General features: G+C 31.5%; 3 protein-coding genes across 6 annotated transcripts; all 3 read left to right on the forward strand.

The window, feature by feature from the left end:
- Window positions 1-565: 565 nt before the first annotated feature.
- On the forward strand, window positions 566-5441 carry LOC137831036 (RINT-1 / TIP-1 family). 4 transcript variants are annotated; one of them, XM_090304041.1, is made up of 6 exons: window positions 566-949; window positions 1048-1146; window positions 2117-2235; window positions 2332-4777; window positions 4879-4939; window positions 5020-5441. In XM_090304041.1, exons 1-4 carry the CDS (start codon window positions 655-657, stop codon window positions 4300-4302), a joined length of 2484 nt encoding a protein of 827 aa, XP_090160167.1. In that variant the 5' UTR covers window positions 566-654; the 3' UTR covers window positions 4303-4777; window positions 4879-4939; window positions 5020-5441. The 4 variants fall into 4 exon arrangements, with proteins under 4 accessions (XP_090160167.1, XP_068494630.2, XP_068494631.2 ...); XM_068638529.2 differs by having other exon boundaries at window positions 4879-5441; XM_068638530.2 differs by having other exon boundaries at window positions 577-949; window positions 4876-5441.
- Window positions 5442-10175: 4734 nt separating this feature from the next.
- LOC150027179 (uncharacterized) lies at window positions 10176-10874 on the forward strand. The gene has a single exon (XM_090303846.1). It carries the CDS (start codon window positions 10176-10178, stop codon window positions 10872-10874), a length of 699 nt encoding a protein of 232 aa, XP_090159972.1.
- A 156-nt stretch (window positions 10875-11030) lies between these two features.
- Window positions 11031-13877, forward strand: LOC150027180 (uncharacterized). The gene is made up of 6 exons (XM_090303847.1): window positions 11031-11895; window positions 12034-12121; window positions 12472-12940; window positions 13400-13470; window positions 13656-13754; window positions 13862-13877. The coding sequence occupies exons 1-6, from the start codon at window positions 11031-11033 to the stop codon at window positions 13875-13877; spliced, it is 1608 nt and encodes a 535-aa protein (XP_090159973.1).
- The last annotated feature ends 8001 nt before the right edge of the window (window positions 13878-21878 follow it).

Raw genomic sequence — 21878 nt, forward strand, 5'->3', positions numbered from 1 at the left:
AAGTGCACAACTTGTAATTGTTGTGGTAATTTAGGCATTTGTGCAGTTAATGCTTCAAGCTATTATGTCAAAATTTTATTCAGAGACAAAATTACATTTGAAGTACTCAACTCTAACAACCATTTCTTTTGAATACCTTTGTCTATCATGTTCAACTTGATAATCTCCGTTCATGCCAATGCATCAATAATCTTTGTTGTCTGTTCTACATCAACAATGATCATTGTACCACGAACTGCAACATCTAGAAACATCTTAGTATTAGATCTAAGACCATCATGAAAGATGCTCAATTGAATAATGTCTTCAAACCCATTATTTAGACATTTTCACAACATCATTTTCTATATAATTTTTTCAAAATTCTTAAATTCTTAAATTTTATTTTTATTTTTTAAATTATATTATTTTAATATAATAAAAATATAAACGTATATTATATTTGATAATTTTAATATATAATAGAAACGAGAATATACAATAGACTAACCGCCAAAAGTATTTTCCCCTGTATCAATAATTTGTTTTATAAAATAAAAGGCGGATTTATAAAATTTGAAAAGCCAAAGTTGAGTTGGAACCAAAGTTGAAAACCATTCACACTAACACACAAAAAGAAACCTGCTACTACTCACACCTCACCGGTTACTATCCATGGACCCTTCTTCTTCTTCTTCTCTTCCTCGTTTGCCAAATGTTGCCGACCTCGCGCCCCAACACGGGGCTTTTCTTGATCAACACTTCCAAACCAAACGCGACCTATCTCAGGAATCCTCCAACCTCTCTCTCTCCTCCTCGCTCTCGCAGCAATGCTCCGAGCTAGACTCGTTCTTCCTCCTCCACGCTACGAAACGCACCGTTTCGTGGATCTCTCGTTCCTTCCGCGCCAAATCCTCACTCCAGCAACTCTCTCTCTCTCTTCGCAATCTCTCCCTCCGCACTTCTCCGCGTATGAAAGAAAAGAAATGCTTCTTTATATACATGTGTGTGTGTGTTTAGTTTTCGTGCTTTTGTTGAATGGTTTTGGATGCTCTTTTTCGTGTTTAGATGGAATTGGTTCGAAGAGGTTTCGGCGGGTTTTGATTGAGGAGATTCCTCGATTGGCTAACGAAATGAATCGAATCGAGTCTCTTCGGTGTTATCTTGGTGAGTTTGTTTTGAATCGCTGTGAGTGTTTGGGTTTCGCTTTGTTATTTTACTTTTTGGTGTCTTAAACTTGTGTCATTGTGGATCAAATGAATGCTATGATGTTTTCCCTCCTTTTTTCTCTGTGCCTGTGTGCGAGGTTTCCATTTGAGTCTTCAACTTGTTTCATTGTTGCCGTGCTTTCATGGAGTCTTTATGCTAGTCTATATTTGTGTGTTTTTTCAAATTTTTTTCTGTGGTTAAAACTAGTGGCACTTTTGAAAAAAAATACTACTACTACTACTACTTTTGTTATTACTGCTTTCTTAGTTGTTTTTCATGCAGTAATGTTGCATGCAATTGCAACCAAATGCTAAATTAGTTGGTTAATTGATTTATTGGCATTTTAGTCTGATTTTGTTGTTGTTAGGAATGAGCTTGTGTTTTCATTGGACATGGTGGACCTTTCAATGTTCAAAGGTGTCCATTATTTTGATAAAATTGTAAATAAATGTCTTGAATTTTATATTTTTTCCTTCTAATTTTATATATTTGAACCCACTGTCCCCTATTTTCAATAATAAGGAATCTGATTTATTTGATTAAATGTTTTGAAATTTTATGATTTTAACTGTCATGTCTTTATTTTCATATGTATATTAATTTTTATTTCTTAAACTAATTGCTCCCACTGACTCAGGTCTTGGATCCGCCACAAAAACTATATATATATATATATGTAATGTATGTATATATTATTGTTATTTTGCGGTGGATTTACTTGATATGCTCCTTAGATTAATGTATTGCCTATTTGCATTGTGTCTTCTCCTGCGCTGAGTTATGTTTGGTAAATGGTGATTGTATTGGGCTCTATAAAAAGTGGAATTCATTGAGTGCTATTATTTGTTTCAGTCAAATGGTTGGTGCCTCTGATTTTCTGTGTATCTTGATTAGCTAGCTGTAAAGTTTACTTTACTTATTGTCTCAGAGACTGCTGTACAGTTGGAATCTCTAGTTGGGGATCTTGAAGATGCTTCTCTCTTTGTCATGGCTTGCCACACAGGGAATATGTTTAAATTGAAGCTCTTGAATTCACCAATCTCTGAAGTAATTGTTGTTCCCCTTGTTTAGTTAGTTTATATACGTAGTTGGACTGTTGATAACTGATCATGGATTGTTATGCACGAATGTATTGTGCTGTAGGATGCTGGAAGAAAACATGACAAGTTGCTTCAGGCCATAAAAGCAATGAATGATATCGAAGAAGTATTGGTTGGAGTTGAGAAATACCATCCTCAGTGGCTTTGTCTTCTGAAGTCTGTTGACACCAGAGTAGAAAAGATTTTATCTGCTCTCCGGCCACAAGTTTTTGCAGATCATCGGGCTCTTCTAGTCTCTCTTGGGTGGCCACCAAAACTGCTTCCGTCTAAAAGTGGAAGCGATCATATAACAGACCTTCCTAATCCATTGGTTCTTATGCAAGAAGAAAAAAGAAGAAATTACTCTCGAAGTTTTATAGCACTTTGCTCTTTGCAGCATCTGCAAAAGAGAAGGGAAGAAAGACAGCTTAATAATAATCTTATAGAAAGAGACCCTCACACTCAGTATAAACAGCTGTGGGCCATTGATGAATTAGTGTCACCTATTGCATCAAGGATGGAATACCATTTCACCAAATGGTCTGAGCAGCCAGAATATATGTTTGCTTTGGCATATAAAGTTACCAGGGATTTTATTGCTGGAATTGATGGTGTCTTGCAGCCACTTATTGACAAGGCCAGGCTTATCAGTTGCAGTGCAAAGGAGGCATGGGTCTCTGCAGTGGTCCAAATGCTTTCTGGCTTTCTGGAAAAAAAGGTTTTTTCTTTGCTCGCTGAAAGATATGAAGTAAAGCATTTGAAGCCTGATGTATCATCTTCATGGCTTCACCTTGTGGACCTTACCATTGCATTTGACAAAAAGATGCAATCACTTCTCAATCTGGATACTTGTTTTTTGGCCGTGTCTGAAAGTTTTGAAGGGCAGTCAAGAGGTGTATCAGTTCTATCAATATTTTGTAATAGGCCTGATTGGCTGAAGATCTGGGCAAAAATAGAGTTCAAAAATGCCTGGAAGAAACTTAATACCGAACTGAAAGAAGAGAAATCGTGGGTGATTTCTAAAAATTGTAAACCTGGGATTGACAATAATCAGGAGTATCTGCTATTGGCTGTTGAAGATCACAAAGCTCCACCCATTGCAGAGTTTTTTCTTAAAATTATCTGGGAAATAATTGAACGCTGCAAAACTATGCCATCCATTTTACCACGTGCACAATTTATTAGATTTACTGCTGGAAGATTGCTTTGGTACTTCTTTAAGCTTTTACTTTTTCAGTTCAAGGCAATGGAATTGCGTCTGGATAATTCTGATAATGTTGCTATAGTTAGGTCGTGTGGGATAATAAATGCTGCCAGGTATATTTGGATTAAATTACAAGAATGGAGTGATACTGTTGAGCTTTTGGAGATGAAAATTGCTGAAAATGATGCTGGCAAGCCCATACAGGATGATATAATGGATAATGGCTGCTTTTTTTATGAAGAAAGAAGAAGCTTGTCTGAAATGGAAACAAACTGGCTTATGGAAATTATTGCAGTTGTTCTTCGACAGTTCGAAATGCTTTCTTGGAAATATGTTCAAAACAATGATAGCTTTAAGGATGATCAAGATTATACAAGTCTAAGAGAGGATGTTGATTTAGTAGTTTCCGATGATTTTGTTGAAGCTTTGGTGGCTTTAAAAAGCTGGCTTCAAACTCTGAAGATAAATCTCAATAAAAAGGATTTTTTGGATTTGTGGAGAAGCATTGCTGAGGGGCTAGATCATTACATTTCATGCATCATTGTAAAAAATGAGATTTGGTTCTCTAAGGTGGGAGCCAATCAATTTGAAGCTGATATACAAGCACTAATATTTATTTTTCAGACGTACTGTGCCCGCCCACAAGCATTTTTTCCTTGTATTAGTGAGATTCTTAAGCTTTTGAAACTGAAAAAAGAAGAGGTAAAGCTAATGCAAACACTCTTGTCCAACAATGAAAATGGATTTGAGTGTTTGCATCTTTATGGAATTTCTCATCTATCAGTTAATCAAATTCTTCAAGTTCTTCGATACAAAATTTGGGTTGGTTGAATTATGCAATAAAGTGGTATTAGCCATTGACCAAGGAAAAAAACTTACATGTGGTTCGTAGTATACCGAAATTAGAGATAAATTATACTGCAAATATTCCTCGTGTAATTGGATAAGCACATTGGATATTGAAACGGAGACTTTTCTTGTTAAAACTGGTTATTAATTTGGGTATGAGAAGAAGTTGTGCATTATGATGTAGAAGGACAGTTGTTATTCTGGAAAGAGCTCCCCCTCCCCGACACCATCTCTTACACAGGAGCAACGAGATCTCCCCACAATATGTAAAGTTATTGACAACCTTTCAGAAATTACATGTCTGATTCCATCTAGCAACCAGTCTTAGAAATCAGTGAATGTGCTGACTATGCACTTCTTGACAAAGCAAGTGTTTGACAGCATGCTACACTGGCCAAAATGTGAACCAAACAAACTGAAAATCAATCACCCACTACAAGATCTCAGCTATCTGAATGTCAGTGAATCATATCTCTTTCTTTTCGATTTTTTATGCATTTTTAATTATTTATATTTGTTTTAATTTTTTGGAAATTCTTGATTGGGTGGATTCAGCAGAAATTTCGGAGGATGCTGAACAAAACATCATGACTGACCAAGGAAATCAAGTGTGAAATATGTTAGTGAGTTAGGAGGTTGTTCAGTTTGAGACATTATTTCAAAATTCAAACCATTTTGAATTATTTATTTCATGTGAAGGAAGAAGTGCGATGCTCCATATGAAACCTCCAAGGGTGGAATTGGGTGGGCATGGCTGACTGAGGTGGCTTTAGAGAAGGGAGTTTAGTGGGATGCATTATGCTGAGAACGGCTACATGAGGGGAAACTCGGCCAGAATTTCCGTTAGTTATTGTTTCTTCCTCGGTCAACAGGCCCATGTGTTTGGTGCGACAACCCTATGCCTGGTGAATAGACCTTTTTCCTCCATTTTTAGCTGTCTATACTTCCTACTTGCTAATGGTTCTTCTGCTACCTTCTTTAATGTTAGGAAAGTACCACAGCATGCCCTTAATTTTCCTTTAATATATATGTTAATGGTTAATCCTTGTGTACATGTTTCACAAAATATGTTTTGGTACCCTCCATATATGTCACCATTAATCAAGTATCATTTGTATTCACTTAACATGCCATTTTATTTATTAATTTTTTAATTATTTATTATTATGCAAAAGGACCTAATTGCAATTAAAACAATTTTGTGTATATACATCATATATTGTATTTTTGTTAATTATGTTCTAAAACTACATGTTTTAAATTTAAATATAATTATTATTATTAATATGAAAAACACAGAAATTGTATAGTTATTCGTCCTTAGATGATCAGTATACGACAATTGTACTATACGACAATTGTACTATAGTTGACGTCATGTCAAAGAAAATGATTTTAAATATGTCCCATCATTGAGAAACTCATAAAACTACATAACAAAGATGAAGGGGATTGTGTAAATAGGGTAGTTTCTATAGAAAACTCTATGATTTTATCACAATAATTTATGATGACTTTATTAGATGTTAACCAATTCATACCTAAAAAACATCTAATTTACATAAAGGTAAAAAAAAAAGATCTGCAGAAAAAGAACAATTAGGTATAGTCAAAGAAAAACAAAAACAAACTTAACTAGTGACAAGTAAAAACCATCAAAGGGATAGATAAATAACTAATAGGTATATTTCTAATCTTTTGACACAAAATCAAGGGAAATGAAGGAATGAATTGACCTTGAGTCGTACAAAATATCGACCAATTTTATTGTTTAAAAGAAACCTTTACCTCAAACCAGATTATTTATTTGTTTTGCTTGTTCTCCACTCAAGGTAAAACCACATACTCTGGTTAGGGCATTTTCGGTAGGTGCCTCCGTCCCAAGAATAGTAGGATAATCTCTCATAATGATTTGGATACTAACAACAGTAGCTTGTATTACTCCCCAATCTATACTCCCTTCAGTTCACTCTCTAAAGTTTGGGACAACTCTTGGTCTTTGGGATAACTTTATTCACAATTCATTTTCCTTTAAAAGTGTTTCTCCTAGGTTTTTTTTATTGAAGATTATGTTAGTTGAATCGATATGTATAGGAGAAAACTAATATTCTAAATCGTAAGGATTTATAAACATTAAAAAAATTTAATATATACTTAAATTAAAAAATTTATTATATACTTAAATATATAAGATATGTATACAATTAATAATATATATATATATACCACAATTTTAACAAAACAACCACCTCTAAAAAATAATATGGTGCATACACGTTACTAAACTAATTTTATCTATCTTTTTGTTTTACTTATTTTTAGAAATAGAAAGAAGTAAAAAAATCACTCCAACTGTTTTCTCCTCTGCGCCTCCTACTTTCATGCCTTTGCAGTTCCTGTGACTATCATGCCTATGGTCGTTGTCGTGCGCCCCCGGTCGTTGTCGTGCGCCTCTTCACTGGCGTGAGCTCTGCCGCCTCCGGTGAATATTGCACCTCTAGTCACTGTCGTCGTTGTGTGCCTCTACTGTCTCATTGTCGTTGTTTCGCACCTCTTCGCTACTGTGAGCTTTGTTGTCATTGGCTTCACCATGCTTCACACTTCTCGACCTGTGTAATCTACTCGTTCTCAAGTCCGATGAACATTGCTGTTGGAGGAGAGGAGAAGAGGTTCGTTCACGTGGGTAAAAATAAATTCAAATTAGAATTTTAAAATCTACACTAATTCATGCGTAACCGTTTTGTTTCACGATTCGACGATTCTTCCTACTATTTGCAGGATGTGGAAGAGTAGAATCGTATCGTGAATCGCATTATACTTACTAGCATTTGGAGATGGTCTAATTAGGCACAAATCTCTTTTTTATGCTCCTTGTTATTCTAACTCCATGTTTCTCAATAAATTTTGTTTTTTCAAGTTACCTTCCACTATTAAATACTTGTTTACTATTTTTGTTTCTAACTCCATATTTACCATTTCCTTGCTTATTTCCTTTGGTAAGATGGGCAACTAAATCTATTATCACTTGATCTTGTTCTCTCGTGGCATTAACCACCATCTTCATAGTTTCTCTTTCAGACTTGTAAGATGTTTTTCTTCAACCACATCTAGCCATAATTCTCAACCTTTGAATTGATTAGTCACAATATAGTTTAGTGCAAAGTAAAAAATATATTACTAAAAAAATAAATCTCATTATCCACAATCCAAATAAATCTCCTTTGATATGACGTCTTAAAGAAAGATTGATCCTAACAAATATAAATAATAAAATTTACAATGAGAATGAAATTTTCATAGCATAATAATTGTTATACATTAACATATTCAAGTTAAACGATACAAAACAACTAAGATAAACTATTACAAAGAAAATACTTTATACTAATGTACATCAAATTCAAAAGGAATATTTGCACTTGTACATATTTGATTAATTGAAGTTTATCTTTTTTATTGCTATACACGGTTATTTTTGGGCTTTGATCCTATATTTTAGAAAAACTATATTATAGATATGAGGATTTATTTGTTGAGAATTAATTTCTATTCAAAATGTTTACTATTTATCTCTAATAGATATTCAAACTTATTTTGTATCTAATAACGTTTTTCTAATATACCAGACTCAAACACTACTCAAAGGGATACCATTCAATACCTCTCTCACAACACTTATTAATTTTCGATGTAGTTTCATATAAATTATGTAAATGCATTAATTACTTTAAGTTACTTGCCTATGCTTTTAAAATAAATTTCTTTTATTTAGAATATTAGGCTGTAATTATATATATATATATATATATATATAAGATATTAATTTTGTTGTAGGGACGCAACTAAATTAAGCTGTGTAGATGAATCGATCCCTCTGCTTTTGTACTAATATGCTTTGGAAGAACTCCATTGGAACAGGTTTAATGATTGATCTTTTAATCATTAGATTTTGGTTTCTTGATTTTGAAGAAGAGAGCAGGTACAAAACATATCAAATTTTGACACTTTGTGTATCCAGTTTTTTTCTCTAGATTGCTAAGTGATTGTGATTTTTGTGTAAGGGTTGGTTGAAACACCACTTATTCCGACCTCAAATTCGTACCAAAACATCACTCTCTTTAATTTAATTTATTTTTTATCAATAAAAAAGACAAAATATGGAAGCCTCTTTTATTTCTACATTTGATTTTATTTGTCTGAGAGATATCATCCATAAAAAAAAATGCTAAATTTGAAAACACAAATCTCTATCTTCTAAACTTACTTGACATTAGTAGCTAAATAGATCACTTTATTAGTAAACAGAAAATTTCTTTAAGAATATTAATTAAAGAATTAAAGTAAAAATTAATAAAAGGTATTTGTTACCAATATTTTATTAATTGCAATTTTGCTTGATGAATGAATAATCCTATGTATATATAAAGAAGCAATAATGAGGATAGCTAAAAGAAAAAGAGATACCCATGGTTTATTTGAAGTTTTATATATTCTTGTCTTCTGAAAGGAACTACGACTTTGAATTTCTTTAATTTAAAAAAGACACTGGTTTCTTTTCTTCCATTTGAAGTACAGCATCGGAATAGAATATATATATATATATATATATATATATATATATATATATATATATATATATATATATATATATAATTGTGGTGCTGCTACTTTTCAGCATTCATGGCATCTCCTCCAGAAAACATAAAGAGATAAATCATTAGCCTCTCTGTCTATGTTTTCAGAACTTATTGAGTATAACAATTAATTTTAATAGAGCTTATCAGGTTAATCCAGAATAATAATTGAAATTCGATTTAAAAATAAAAAATCAACTCAAATGGAAAATTACAATTTAATATAATGATCACCAATACATATCTTTACATATCTTATAATATAATAGGAGTGTGTAATATTTGATGGAATTTAGATTGGCTAAATATTGGGTTTTATTAGTCATATTTTGCTTTTAAGTAACATTTTAATATCATTTTTTTAATTTGGTTAATTTTTTTTTAAATTTGATTAATGATTGTGATAATTAAATATATATTTAATTTTAATAATTATCATATGTGTTTATTAAAAGTAAAATTAACGTCAAAATCTAAAATGACCAGAAAATGCACATGCTTTTGGAGAAATGTTACCCTTCTAAAAGGGTGAGTTTGAAAATGTATTAACAAAATGAAAGGTTAGGTTTAAGAAAAAGGATGAGTTTGAACAAAGCTTAAATTACTTAAAAAAATTGTTTTTTTTTTTTTTGTGATAAGGTATATCAGACATTGGTAAGGATCCTCTTAAGTTATTTAGATATGTTTTCAATATTTTTTACAAATGTTTACATGATTCTCAACAATAGGAAAACTCCCCTAACATAACTAGATTGAAAATATTTGTTTATGTTAATTACTTGTTATAAGTATTATCTTTATCATTTTTTACTTTTATAATGAGTATCTTGACTATTTTTTTTACTTTTTCTTAAGAGATTCAGGATCAAGAAATGATTTTTTTAGAAATTTAGAGGAGGAAAGCTAAAGAGGTTTGAAGAGAAAATTAAACTAATTTGTAAATTTGAACAAATATAAGGAGAGTCTTAACTATAAAGGATTTACAAATATAAAGAAAGATTTTGTTGTGGGGGTATTAAAACAACATCCTTAGATTCGGTATGGTGCTTTTGTGGTGACTTTAATGCCATAAGAAAGCATAGTGAAAGGAAAGGAGTAAGTATAAGGGACAACCAATCAAGCGAGGTGAGAGGTTTCAATAACTTCACTGATTCCAATCTGTTGATAGAATTACCTCTTGTAGGTAAACATTTTACTTGGTTTAACTCGAATGGGAATGCTATGAGCAGGTTGGACAAAGTGTTAGTCTCTGAAGAGTGGTTGCATAAATGGCTTATGTGTAAACAGTATGTGCAACGCAAGGAAGTATTAGACCATTGTGCTATAGTGGTGAAGTCCATGGATAAGGACTGGGGCCCCAAACCCTTTAGAACCATTGATGTCTGGTTTATGGAGAGGAATTTTCTCGTGATGGTGAAGGATAAATGGACTTCATACTCAGCTCAGGGGAATGCTTTAATGGTGATTAAAGATAAGCTGAAATGGTTGAAGGGTGACTTGAAGATATGGAATAGGGATGTGTTCGGCAACATAAAGACCTCTAAGAAGATGATTCTGCAGGAGTTAGAGGCCTTAGACTGCCAAGTATGCAATGGAGTTTGTTTGGAAAGTGAGAGGTCGAAAAGGATTGATCTGGTGAGTCGTCTGAAGGAAACTGATAGAAAAATGGACTCCCTTTTATGCCAAAAAGCTAGAGCTAGCTGGTTTAAGAATGAAGACTCTTGCACTAAATTATACCATTCCTCTCTAAGATGGAGATGTCTTAGGAATGATGTAAAAGGTGTTGAGGTGGGGGGTCAATGGTGTGAGGAGCCATGTACGGTTCGTGCAGAAGCGAAGAAGCTGTTTGAAAACAGATTTAAAGTAACGAAAGATTTTGGAGTAAGGCTTGATGCGGTTGAGTTTAAGTCCTTAACCTAGGAAGATAATCTAAGCCTGTTAGCGGAGTTCTCTGAGAAGAAAGTAAAGGACGCGGTGTGGCAATGTGAAGGATCAAAGAGTCTAGGACCTGATGGATTCAACTTCAACTTCATCAAGAAAAGTTAGGAGTTTATAAAAGAAGAGTTTGTGGCTGCTATGGCTCTCTTTCATGAAACATGTTCTATCCCAAAGGGGTGCAATGCTTCATTCATAGCTTTAGTTCCTAAAGTTAGGGACCCTGTAAAGCTTGAGCAATATCGACCTATTTCGCTAGTAGGTACTATGTACAAAATCATCTCTAAGGTGTTAGCGGGCATAATGAAGAATGTCCTACCCTCAATTATAGATGAAAGTCAATTGGCTTTTATAAAGGAAAGAGGGATTCTTGATAGTGTGTTTATGGCTAATGAAGCGGTAGAGGATCTAAGGAGGGATGGAAGGAGTGGTTTGTGTTTGAAGGTGGATTTTGAGAAAGCTTATGACTCGATCAATTGGGTTTTCCTCTATGATACGCTACAAAGGATTAGTTTTCATAGCAAGTGGATTAGTTGGATCAGAGGATGTATAGAAAGTGTCACAGTTTCTGTGCTTGTTAATGGGAGCCCAACGAAGGAATTTAAACCTTCTAGAGGGTTGAGGCAGGGCGACCCTTTAGCTCCTTTCCTCTTTATAGTGGTAGCTGAAGGTTTGGCTGGCCTAGTAAGGCAAGCTGTCAAGGCTAGTTTGCTCTCTGGCCTTAAGATTGGCAGAAAGGAGGCTGAGTTGTGCATCCTACAATTTGCAGATGACACTGTGTTCTTCTGTGAGAACTCTTACTCTAATGTGGTGACTTTGAAATCTATCCTTAGGGGGTTTGAGTTAGCTTCAGGATTGAAGATTAACTTTCACAAGTCAAAGCTAACAGGAATCAATGTCCACAGAAATAATCTTGTTTGCTACACAAAGACTTTAAATTGTGCGCAGATGGGAATACTGTTTAAATATTTGGGCCTAGAAGTAGGAGGAAATCCAATGAAGAAAAGTTTTGGGAGCCTGTGCTAAACAAGTTAAAAGCAAGGCTCAATGTGTGGAAAGGGAGATTCTTATCCATGGCAGGGAGAATTTGTCTAATCAAATCCGTTCTCACTTCAGTTCTGCTTTACTACCTGTCCCTGTTCAGAGCGCCGAAAACGGTCTGTAAAAGCATCACCAGTATCCAAAGGAGATTTCTATGGGGCTAGGGGAAGGAGAATAAGTCAATCTCATGGGTAAGTCGGAAAGTTTTGTGCAAACCAAGAGAGGAGGGTGGTCTGGGTTTGAGAGACATCCGAATGTTTAATCATGCCCTCTTAGCTAAATGGAGATGGCGGTATTTATCGGATGAGAAAGGGAAGTGGAAGGATTTGTTGGCTTCGAAGTATGGCTCAGAACTTCATTCGCAAACCCCAGTGAAACTACAATCTTGGTGGTGGAGAGACTTGCTTAAAGTCTGTAGGGAGGGTGGAGAAGATGGATGGTTTCAGAAAGAAATTGGGTGGAAAGTAGGACGTGGAGACAAAGTAAAGTTCTGAGAGGATGTGTGGGTTGGGAATTCTAACCTCAAAACTATGTTTCCCAGATTGTTCTCTTTGTCCCTAAATCAAGGGAAAAAGGTAGAAGAGGTAGGCGAATGGGAATATGAGGTTTGGCGATGGCGTTTAGGATGGAGGCGTGCAAGATTTGAGTGGGAATCCTTGCTGGAAGCAAAGCTTACAATACATATATCCACGACTAATTTGAGTAAAGAAGATAAGGATGTCCAGGTATGGGGGAATGATGAAACAGGGTGCTACTTTGTAAACTCTGCTTATGAATGCTTAGCTAAACATGGAAGAGGCCCCCGTCTCGATGTGTACGAGATTCTGTGGAAGGCTAAGGCTTTCCCTAGTGTGTTGACTACATCGTGGAGGGTTCTGATGGATACAATACCAACTAGAGAGTGTTTGAGTAGGAGAGGGGTGACGATGAATTCTACCTTATGTGCTTTATGTCAAACCAAGAATGAATCTTGTCAACATCTCTTCTTGGAATGTAGATATGCTATGAGTGTATGGTCCATGTGCTATAGGTGGATGGGTATCCTGTTTGTCCAACATAGTGATTTAAAGACCCACTTTGAGAGTTTCCACTTATTTTAGGTTAGCAATAATCAAAATCTGGTTTGGAAAGGGGTATGGACAACAATAGTCATGTGTATTTGGGACCATAAGAACTCGGTTGTGTTCAAGCAAGGTGTAGTAGACGCGGAAGAGATTTTTCAAAAGGCCCAAACTAGATCTTGGTTATGGATGAAGCACAAGATAGGACCTTTTAATTATTCTTTAGCGGATTGGGTCCTGAACCCAATGTTATCCATCAGAAGCTATAAGTAAGTGAGTGTTGGAAAGAGTTAAGTGTAGCTGAAGGAGGAAGGAGGTGCTGCATGTGATTCTGGAGTGAACTGGTGCTATGTAGGATGGTGTGAAGAATGCACATAACGCGCTGCTTTGGTGATGATGCTAATGCAGGTTCTGAAGTTAAAGCAAGAACCGTTGGAGCTGTCTGGGAGCAGTTTAAAGCAAAGGTCCAAAGAAGTTTGGTAATGAAGATGTAATAGATTTTGTATGGGTGAACAGGTCAACAAAGTTCAAGTTCTTTGGCATGTTGTGCAGCAGATAGTTATTGTCTTTTGGGAGATGGTTTTTTGGAGGTTTGTGTTTATGTTGAGTCTTAGAAGCTCTTTTTTTGTTCTCTTTTGGTAGTGCTGTTTTGCTCTTTATGCAGCTTGTTTTCCATAGCTGAGCGATGTTTTTTCTGGTCTGGTGCTATCAAGGTTTTGTTGGCAGCAAAGGTTTGGGTGGGTTGTGGGGTAATTGCTGTCAGGTGAGCCTTCTTTTGTGTAGAGCAATTTCTGTTTGGAAGCCTAGGCCTGTTTGTTATATCTGTTAGTTTAAGCTAGATGGTAGACTTTGATTTTGATTCTGTATAAGGGTTGAGACACCCTGAAGTATTTCTGTTTTTAATTTAATTCATTTTTTGCTGATAAAAAAAAATAAAGAACTTACAAATAAAGTATTTATTCTATAAGTCGTCTAAAAGATAATTTTTTATAAAACACTTACAAATTTATGACAACTAATTGTATGCCGTGATCATAAAAGACGTGTATGACTTGTTTTGTTCATTAGGTTGTTTAGTATTTTGATAAAATGAATTACAAGAATTAGTTTACCTTATTTTGGTTTGATTTATTAAGATACGTGTCTATTATCATTACAAGAAAATTATTAAATAACAATCAATTTAAAAATAAAAAATAATTAATCATTATTTAATTAAATTATATATTAACATATAAGATAAACAAATTATTGATGTATAAAATAATTTTTATTATTAATACAAATTTATAAAGTAATTTCCAAAATCATATCTAATATTAGCTACCAAAAATTTAGCTATTAATTATTTTAGATTCTAGATTAAACTTTAATTATAAATTAGTGATTAATTTAGAATAAAAATAATTAATAGTTAAAATCTGAGTAGTTATAATAATTTAGAAACTAGTTTATAATTTTTTTTATGAATAATAAAAATTATTTTAAAAATTAATAATTATTTAATTTATAAAATAATATTTAATTTAGTTAATATAATAATTAATTTTTTTTATCTTTAAATTTAATTATTTTAATAATTCTATTGTAGTGTATGGTTATACCAAACTTATATGCTCTTTTTTTCATTTGTTGATTGAGAAGTGGGAAATGAATAATTTTCAAACTTTTTTCCGTCTTTTAATTTTTAAAACACTTGTTTTGAAAATAATTTTGTTGAAATAAATATCATTGGATATATAGAAAAAAAAAACGTATTTCAGGAATTGGACTGAAGAGCATAGTGTTGTGATAAAGATGTTGTATGAGAGTAAAGAGCAGTATCGTTAGAAAGAATGTGAATCCGAATCGGCCATTTCAACTCATGGTCTATAACCATAGCCCCTTTCTCACACATGACAGAATTTGACATCTTTCCCTTTGTTGAAGCCTTTAACAAAAAGAGAGGTTATATATCTCAAAATCATACCCAAAAAACACCAACAGTAAAAAGCTGAGTAAATGAAGCTTGTATCTGCTGGATGTTTTGCCTTAAAAGGCTGCATAATTATGCAGTAAATTAGGCACTCATAAGCTTTGCTTTTGGTAATTATGTTTAAGATTGGTATGTTTCTAATTTTAGTAGTAAGATGGTTAAGATTTTGTATAAAAATTAGAACCCTGAAGTGTCTCATTTAATTATTAATTCTTTGCTCGTAAAAAAAAACACATAAGAAAACATATAAACATGCTATATGTGAAAAGGCTAGTACAAATAAACCTATATCAGCTTTCCAAAATAATTCAGCACCACCAATCCCAACAAAAAACACTTGAATCAATAACAGAAAGATGCTGAAGCAGACCCTAGCAGCTAACTTCAGCAATGCTACCTGTGAAAAAACCAGCTATGGCTTGAACTGATAAAGGGCCTGCTTCAAAGAATTTGGAAATGTTCAATGAGCATATCAGTACAGCAGCTAACCCCTTAACAGAATTCCAGAAGATGTTTGTTGAGGGAAGCAACTGGTATACTGAATATAACCTGCCTCAGCTTTATAAATTCCATATTAAACCATGGTGGCCTAAAATACTTGCATTGCAGATTTCCTGCAGTTGCCTTCCAAAAGACAGAAACTCCACACCTATTAGGGTTTTTCTAGTCACAGTTGCACCTTAAAAAGTCCAAGAGACACTATTCAACATAATTGTTCACACTTTAAAAGGTTACATTAATCAAGAACTGGGTATTATCCTTACAAGTTTATCCAAGGTTTGAAGATGCAGACGGGAATTTTTCTAATAATCACATGTCTTGGATAGGATTTATATATGTATATTCAAAGTTCTATTTTAAGTTTCTAATGATTTTGTGTGGCTTGAATATGCAGTGTTCTCTTGGTTTGGTGTTCCCTTACGTCTTATAATAGGTAAGGAGAATCTCCAATTATTGAGCTACCACTTTATATTTCCTTTTATACGTGTCTTACATGTGAATAAAATGGAATGTAGTTATGGTCTCAATTAATTTGTACATGTATTCAAGTTTTTCAATTTATGAACAAAAATCAATAGTATACTTTTTTAAATATCTTTATAACACCTGATCATTTCTTATAGTTTGATCTTGAGAAATTGTTATTGATGTTTGGTTCTTGCTTGCATAATGTTGTGGCCCAATGTAATATTTTTTCCGAATTTTAAAATTATATTATTCGAAAATTATTAAATAAAAATTAATTTTAAAGAAAAAAACTAATTATTATATTAATTAAATTAGATACTATGTTAAAAAATATAAAAATTATTAATATAAAAATTAATTTTTATTATTGATAAAAAAAATTTAAATTGTTATCTAATTAGCTATCAAAATTTTAGATAGTAAATTTAAAATTTAAATAATTGGTAAATAAAACTCAAATAGCTAATTAGATACTAATTTAGAAACTATTTATTAATAATAAAAATTAATTTAGATACTAATAATTTATTTAATCTTTAAAATAATATCTAATTTAATTTATGGTAATAATAATTTTTTTTATAAAATCAATTTTTATTTAATAATTTTTTTTATAGTGGTACATTGTTTAATATAGAATAAATAATTCAATCGGGTGATTTTTTTTTTTATAATCATAAACAATAAAACACACTTTGATATTCTAATGTTTGACTTAGACTTTGGAAAAATGATTTATGTTACCTTTGCCAAGCATTAATTTTGATGATGAATCACGGTGTACATGATAAATGGGTTGGTATTGCTGGTGCAAAAATGACTCTTGTAAGAAAACACTGAAAGGCATTGCATTATATATAACTATACATCAATATTTACATCATGAAATAAAAATTAATTTTAGAAATAAAAAATAATTATTATAATGATTAAATTAGAGATATTTTAAAAACTAAAAAAACATTTTGTTTTTAAATTAGTTTCAATTAAATGATTTTTAAATTGGTATCTAATTAACTATTATACTAAATTTAGAATCTAAATAATTTGTAATTTCTCTAATTTAATCTTCTTACTTGTTGCCTTTATATTCCCCCATTTTCACTGTTTTTATATTCAAGTTCTATAATTCAATATAACCTCATAATACTTCTCTGTCCTTTGTTGTCTCTTCTTCCTCTTTTATATATTGAAACTTATAGCTCCCCATATTTGCATTATTATTCTTAAAAAGTAGAAATGACGAGGTTTCTTACTACATGAAATGGTTTGCTTGGTGCATTTTTTAGTATTCAATTTATTAGCTTGTGTTTGTGTTTGGATGCTTTATGACAATAGTTTGTTTGAATTAGTTTGAGACTTTTAGTATTATCTATTTTCTATTAGTTATTTTAGATGCAAAGTTGTGTATTTATATTTTATTTTATTTTAAACAATGATACCGCAAGTAGTATAATAAAAGTTCGATAATGTTTTAATAGATTTGGTTAAACATGACTATGATATCATATAATTTAGTGAGGAAGTTTACTTTAGAAAACTCACTTGTAAAATAAAATTTTCAGCTTACTTATATATCATGATTTGTTCATATTATTAATTAATGTAAAATTTTCAATTAATTGTAATGTCATGTTGTGAATTTCAATATTGGATATATAAATGCACCTTTATTTATTTGACTATAGTTACACTATTAGAGAAAAACTTCATTAGTGCCGATATTATGAAAATTATGGATGCAATATAAATGGGTGTTATAAGAAATCAGTCCACCAGCATTAGTAATAAAGTAGAATTGCATCAATAACATTTTTTTATTTACAACACTTTTGATTCTTTAGTTAATGGTTTAAGAACACTTGTTACTTTCTTTTATTTTAATTATAGTTTTCTATTTAATTTCTTTATTTCTATCCATTTAATTTTAAGTTATTTTTGCAATTATCAGAGTTGCCAACAATACAATTAGCATCAAGACAACTTCAAGATGCCAAAGAAGCCATGATTTCTATAAAACTTTATGAAATAAACAAATTACATTTTGAGGAGTTACCTAACTTTAGGGGCTTTTCATATGGAGATATTGTTGAATGGCCATCCTTGGAAGATGTGATTATGAACTACTGTCCTAAATTGAAGAAATTTGGGTTGGGAACAATAAAAGAATCACAATTAAAGAGATTCATCTTAGACAACCAAGAGCAAGTTGACATTGATACAAAGATTCTTCACTTTTTGAATTATCGGTTAGTTCTCCTTCAAAATACTAATTATACTTGCTGTCTTTAGTTTTTTTTCTAAAGAATTAATTGAATTAAATAGGTTTTTCATTTATGTACTTTATTTTTATCCAAACTTTAGACCATTCAAGTGCTTGTATTGTGAAAGTGATTGAAATAGGTATTTTGTATGTGTAATTGATTCAATTTGAGGTTACACTTCATCAATCCATTGGAAGTAGTTATAGTAGACATTAATCTGCAATCAAAATAATAACTAATTTTGAAAACAAACATTCATTTAACATATAGAAAAACTTATTCAAATCTCTTTCATACTATAGGTACTTGGATGGTTTAAAGTTTAAAAAAAACAAAAATGACTTTTGTGTTAATTATACTATATGGACGAAAAAAATACTTAACTCATTAAATTAACATGAAATATTTAGTGTTTTAACCCCTATAAAAAAACAAATCTCTTATTAAAAAAAAATAAGTTTGTTATCTTGACCATCAAACAAAGTCAACAAAGTCAACAATCTCAAGAAAACCTTAAGGAAGAAACGAAGAAACTAGGAGTATAACACCTTCTATTAACAAAATTAAAACAACAATGTATGATCTTTGTATCCTTTTAATATTTTTAGCCTATGATTTTTTTACTTTTAAAATTAGAAAAATGTCTTCTTTACTAATTGTCTTATACCAAAACTTCATTTCCTATTAAAAATCTTTACACATTGAAAATTATTTTAAACCTTCACTAACCTTAAAACATCAAATTTAATGTAAACAACTAAATAAATAAGCCAAAATTATCCATCTTCAAATCATTTCTTTACAATCCCCCAAAATACTTCAATTTTTATTAATTTTTCACTTTATCTTGCCAAATTTTATACTTTTTCTACAAGAAAATTATTAAATAAAAACCAATTCTAGAGAAAAAAAATAATTAGTTATTTTATTGACTAAATTAAATACTATTTTAGATACTAAACAAATTATTGATATCTAGACTAATTTCTATTATTAATGAAATTTATAAACTAATTTCTAAATTGATATCTAATTAGCTACCAAAGTTTTTTAGCTACCAACTTCAAAATCTAAAGTAATTGATAATTAATTAGTAGGTATGGCAATGCGGACCATCCTGCTTCGTATTTAAATCGTAAAATATGAGCCAACTGTCCCGCGCTGCATAAAAAAGTGGGTTGCTTTTATTGGCCCGCGGGCCTGCTGCCCAACCTGCATATTTTTTTAAAATAAAAATTAAAGAAAAATAAATTTTGAATAAATTTAATATTTTTTATTAAGTTAATACTTTTTTTTTTATTTAGATGAATTAGTCTCACAATATTACCTTTTTGACACATGCCTAATAAGATATGCCTAATAAGATATGAATAAAAAAATTTATAATGATGTTTTGATTTTAAATGAAATTTGAATTTCAATAATACTAATAAATTCACTAATAAAATATTTTATTAAATTAATACATTTTTCTAAGATAATACATGTAGACACAATTCTAATTTGAAAATTAATATAAAATTATATATATACTACAAGAAAATCATGAAATAGAAACCAATTTTTAGAGACCAAAATAATTAGTTACAGTAGTAACTAAATTAGAGACCATTTTAGAAACTAAAACAATTTTGGTTTCTAAATTAGTTTCTATTATTGTTAAATAGTTTTTAAATTGGTATCTAATTAGCAACCAAGGTTTTAACTACCAATTATTTAGGTTGTCTATCTCCGGTTCAAACTTCATACTTATCTGTTCTTTGGTTTCTTCCGTCGCGGCCACTGGTTCCTCTACTCTTACCTTCTCCTTTTAGCATCTCTGTTTGCATTACGCCACTAGGTAGTTTTTATTCACTAGCGCAGAAATGCTAATCAAGTGCGGTTATTTTACATTTACAAATGCGGTTCTATAGCCGCATTTGATCAGCACACATTCGTAAATCAAAGAGATACAAATGCGGCTATATATCCGCATTTGTAAATACTATTTATAAGTCCGGCTATTTCAAATAGCCGCATTTGTATATTCTACTGAATGAGGGGTGAGGGTTTAGGGTTTACAAATGTGGTTATTACCATAGTTGCATTCGTAAATGTGATTTACATTGTAAATCACATTTACGAATGCGGCTTTGGTAATAGCCGCATTTGTAAATCATGTTTTTGATTTACAAATGCGGCTTTGGTAAATAACCGCACTTGTAAATAGTGGTTTTTTTTTAGTGCAATCTATTTTATCCCAAAACCATATAAATTAACTTGCATATTGATCAAAATGTACCTAGCCAGACAAATACATAAATATAGAGATAAATTCAGAGAATCAAAATGTACATTACAAACAAGTAATCAAATTACATATAAAACCTACACTATTGATCAACTATCCTAGAGTTATAAAAATTTATGAAATATGTGGACCAAGAATGTCTCACATATGACATGGCTTCCGAATTCATTGGTATTTCTTCCGTGAATAACTTCATTGCAAAATATAGTTGACATAAATTAGTTTTTAGATACATATATGTTCAAGAATTATAAAAATGATTCAACATATCATGTTACCTCTTTCCAACCAGTTTTAACACCTAGTCTTATAATGGTAATTATCCATTGCATAATGTAATAGCCACACTCATAGCTTCCTAGTTGTTTATTACACTATAATTCAATAAAAAGTAAAAGTTAGTATATTGATAAACAATGATAAGAGAAAGAAAAAAATTACAAACCTTTATTCTTATCCAGTTCAAATTATTTGAACTAGATCAACCTTTTAGGATGTTATATCCACACCATGAACTGGTTAATACAAAAAACCTCGTTAGTAGATGGTTAATTAGTAACATACAAAGTTAAGTTTATAGTGTACTTATGTATCAATTATATCCTTAAATTTTGTGGGTATCTTCTTGTGTAGGGAACAGAACCACACAACAGTCTTATCAACCATTGATAAGACAAGTAACTGCCAATGATGTCTATATCATCCATGAAAAGAGTTAGTAAATATTTAAAACATGAAATAGTAATAATTGATGACATATAATTAAACTTACTCATTAATACAAGGGCATACATAAATTTCTTTTTCCTCTTTTTCCAGGGTGTCAGTGATGTATGCTTGAGTCTCATATGACCTTGGTCAAACGAGATTAGTATATGCAGGATCTAAGAATCCATACACATTTTCCTTCCCCTCAGTGAGACATACTCCATGCAAAAACCTACAAGTTATTAGTTAAAGCATAATCAATAATAATTTAACATAAAGTAAATTGAATAATAGGTAAAGATACTTATATCATAAAAAATTGAATTATATTTATATTGAGCTCCTGATTCCCATATACAAATTCTAATAAATCTGTGTTGTACATCATCAATGGAAGTTCAATGTTTATTTGAAAAAACGTATCATCCCACGGAACTACAAAAGGTTCATTACCAATCCGACTAGCAATGAGACCTAAGGAAGCTATAGGATCATCAACTGGAACCTCACGCTTCTTCTCAGGACTTGGTTTCCGAAAAGGTTTCTACAAGATAAAGAACATTTGTATTAAATTATATGTAATATATAAATATAAGTAAAAATTAATATAATGAAATGAAATTATTACATGAGGTTGGGGCATAAATCGAATGAGGTATCTGGGCCAGACAAAAAATGTCT

This window comes from Phaseolus vulgaris, chromosome 6, assembly GCF_051622355.1.
Source record: "Phaseolus vulgaris cultivar YP4 chromosome 6, ASM5162235v1, whole genome shotgun sequence".
Taxonomy (NCBI): domain Eukaryota; kingdom Viridiplantae; phylum Streptophyta; class Magnoliopsida; order Fabales; family Fabaceae; genus Phaseolus; species Phaseolus vulgaris.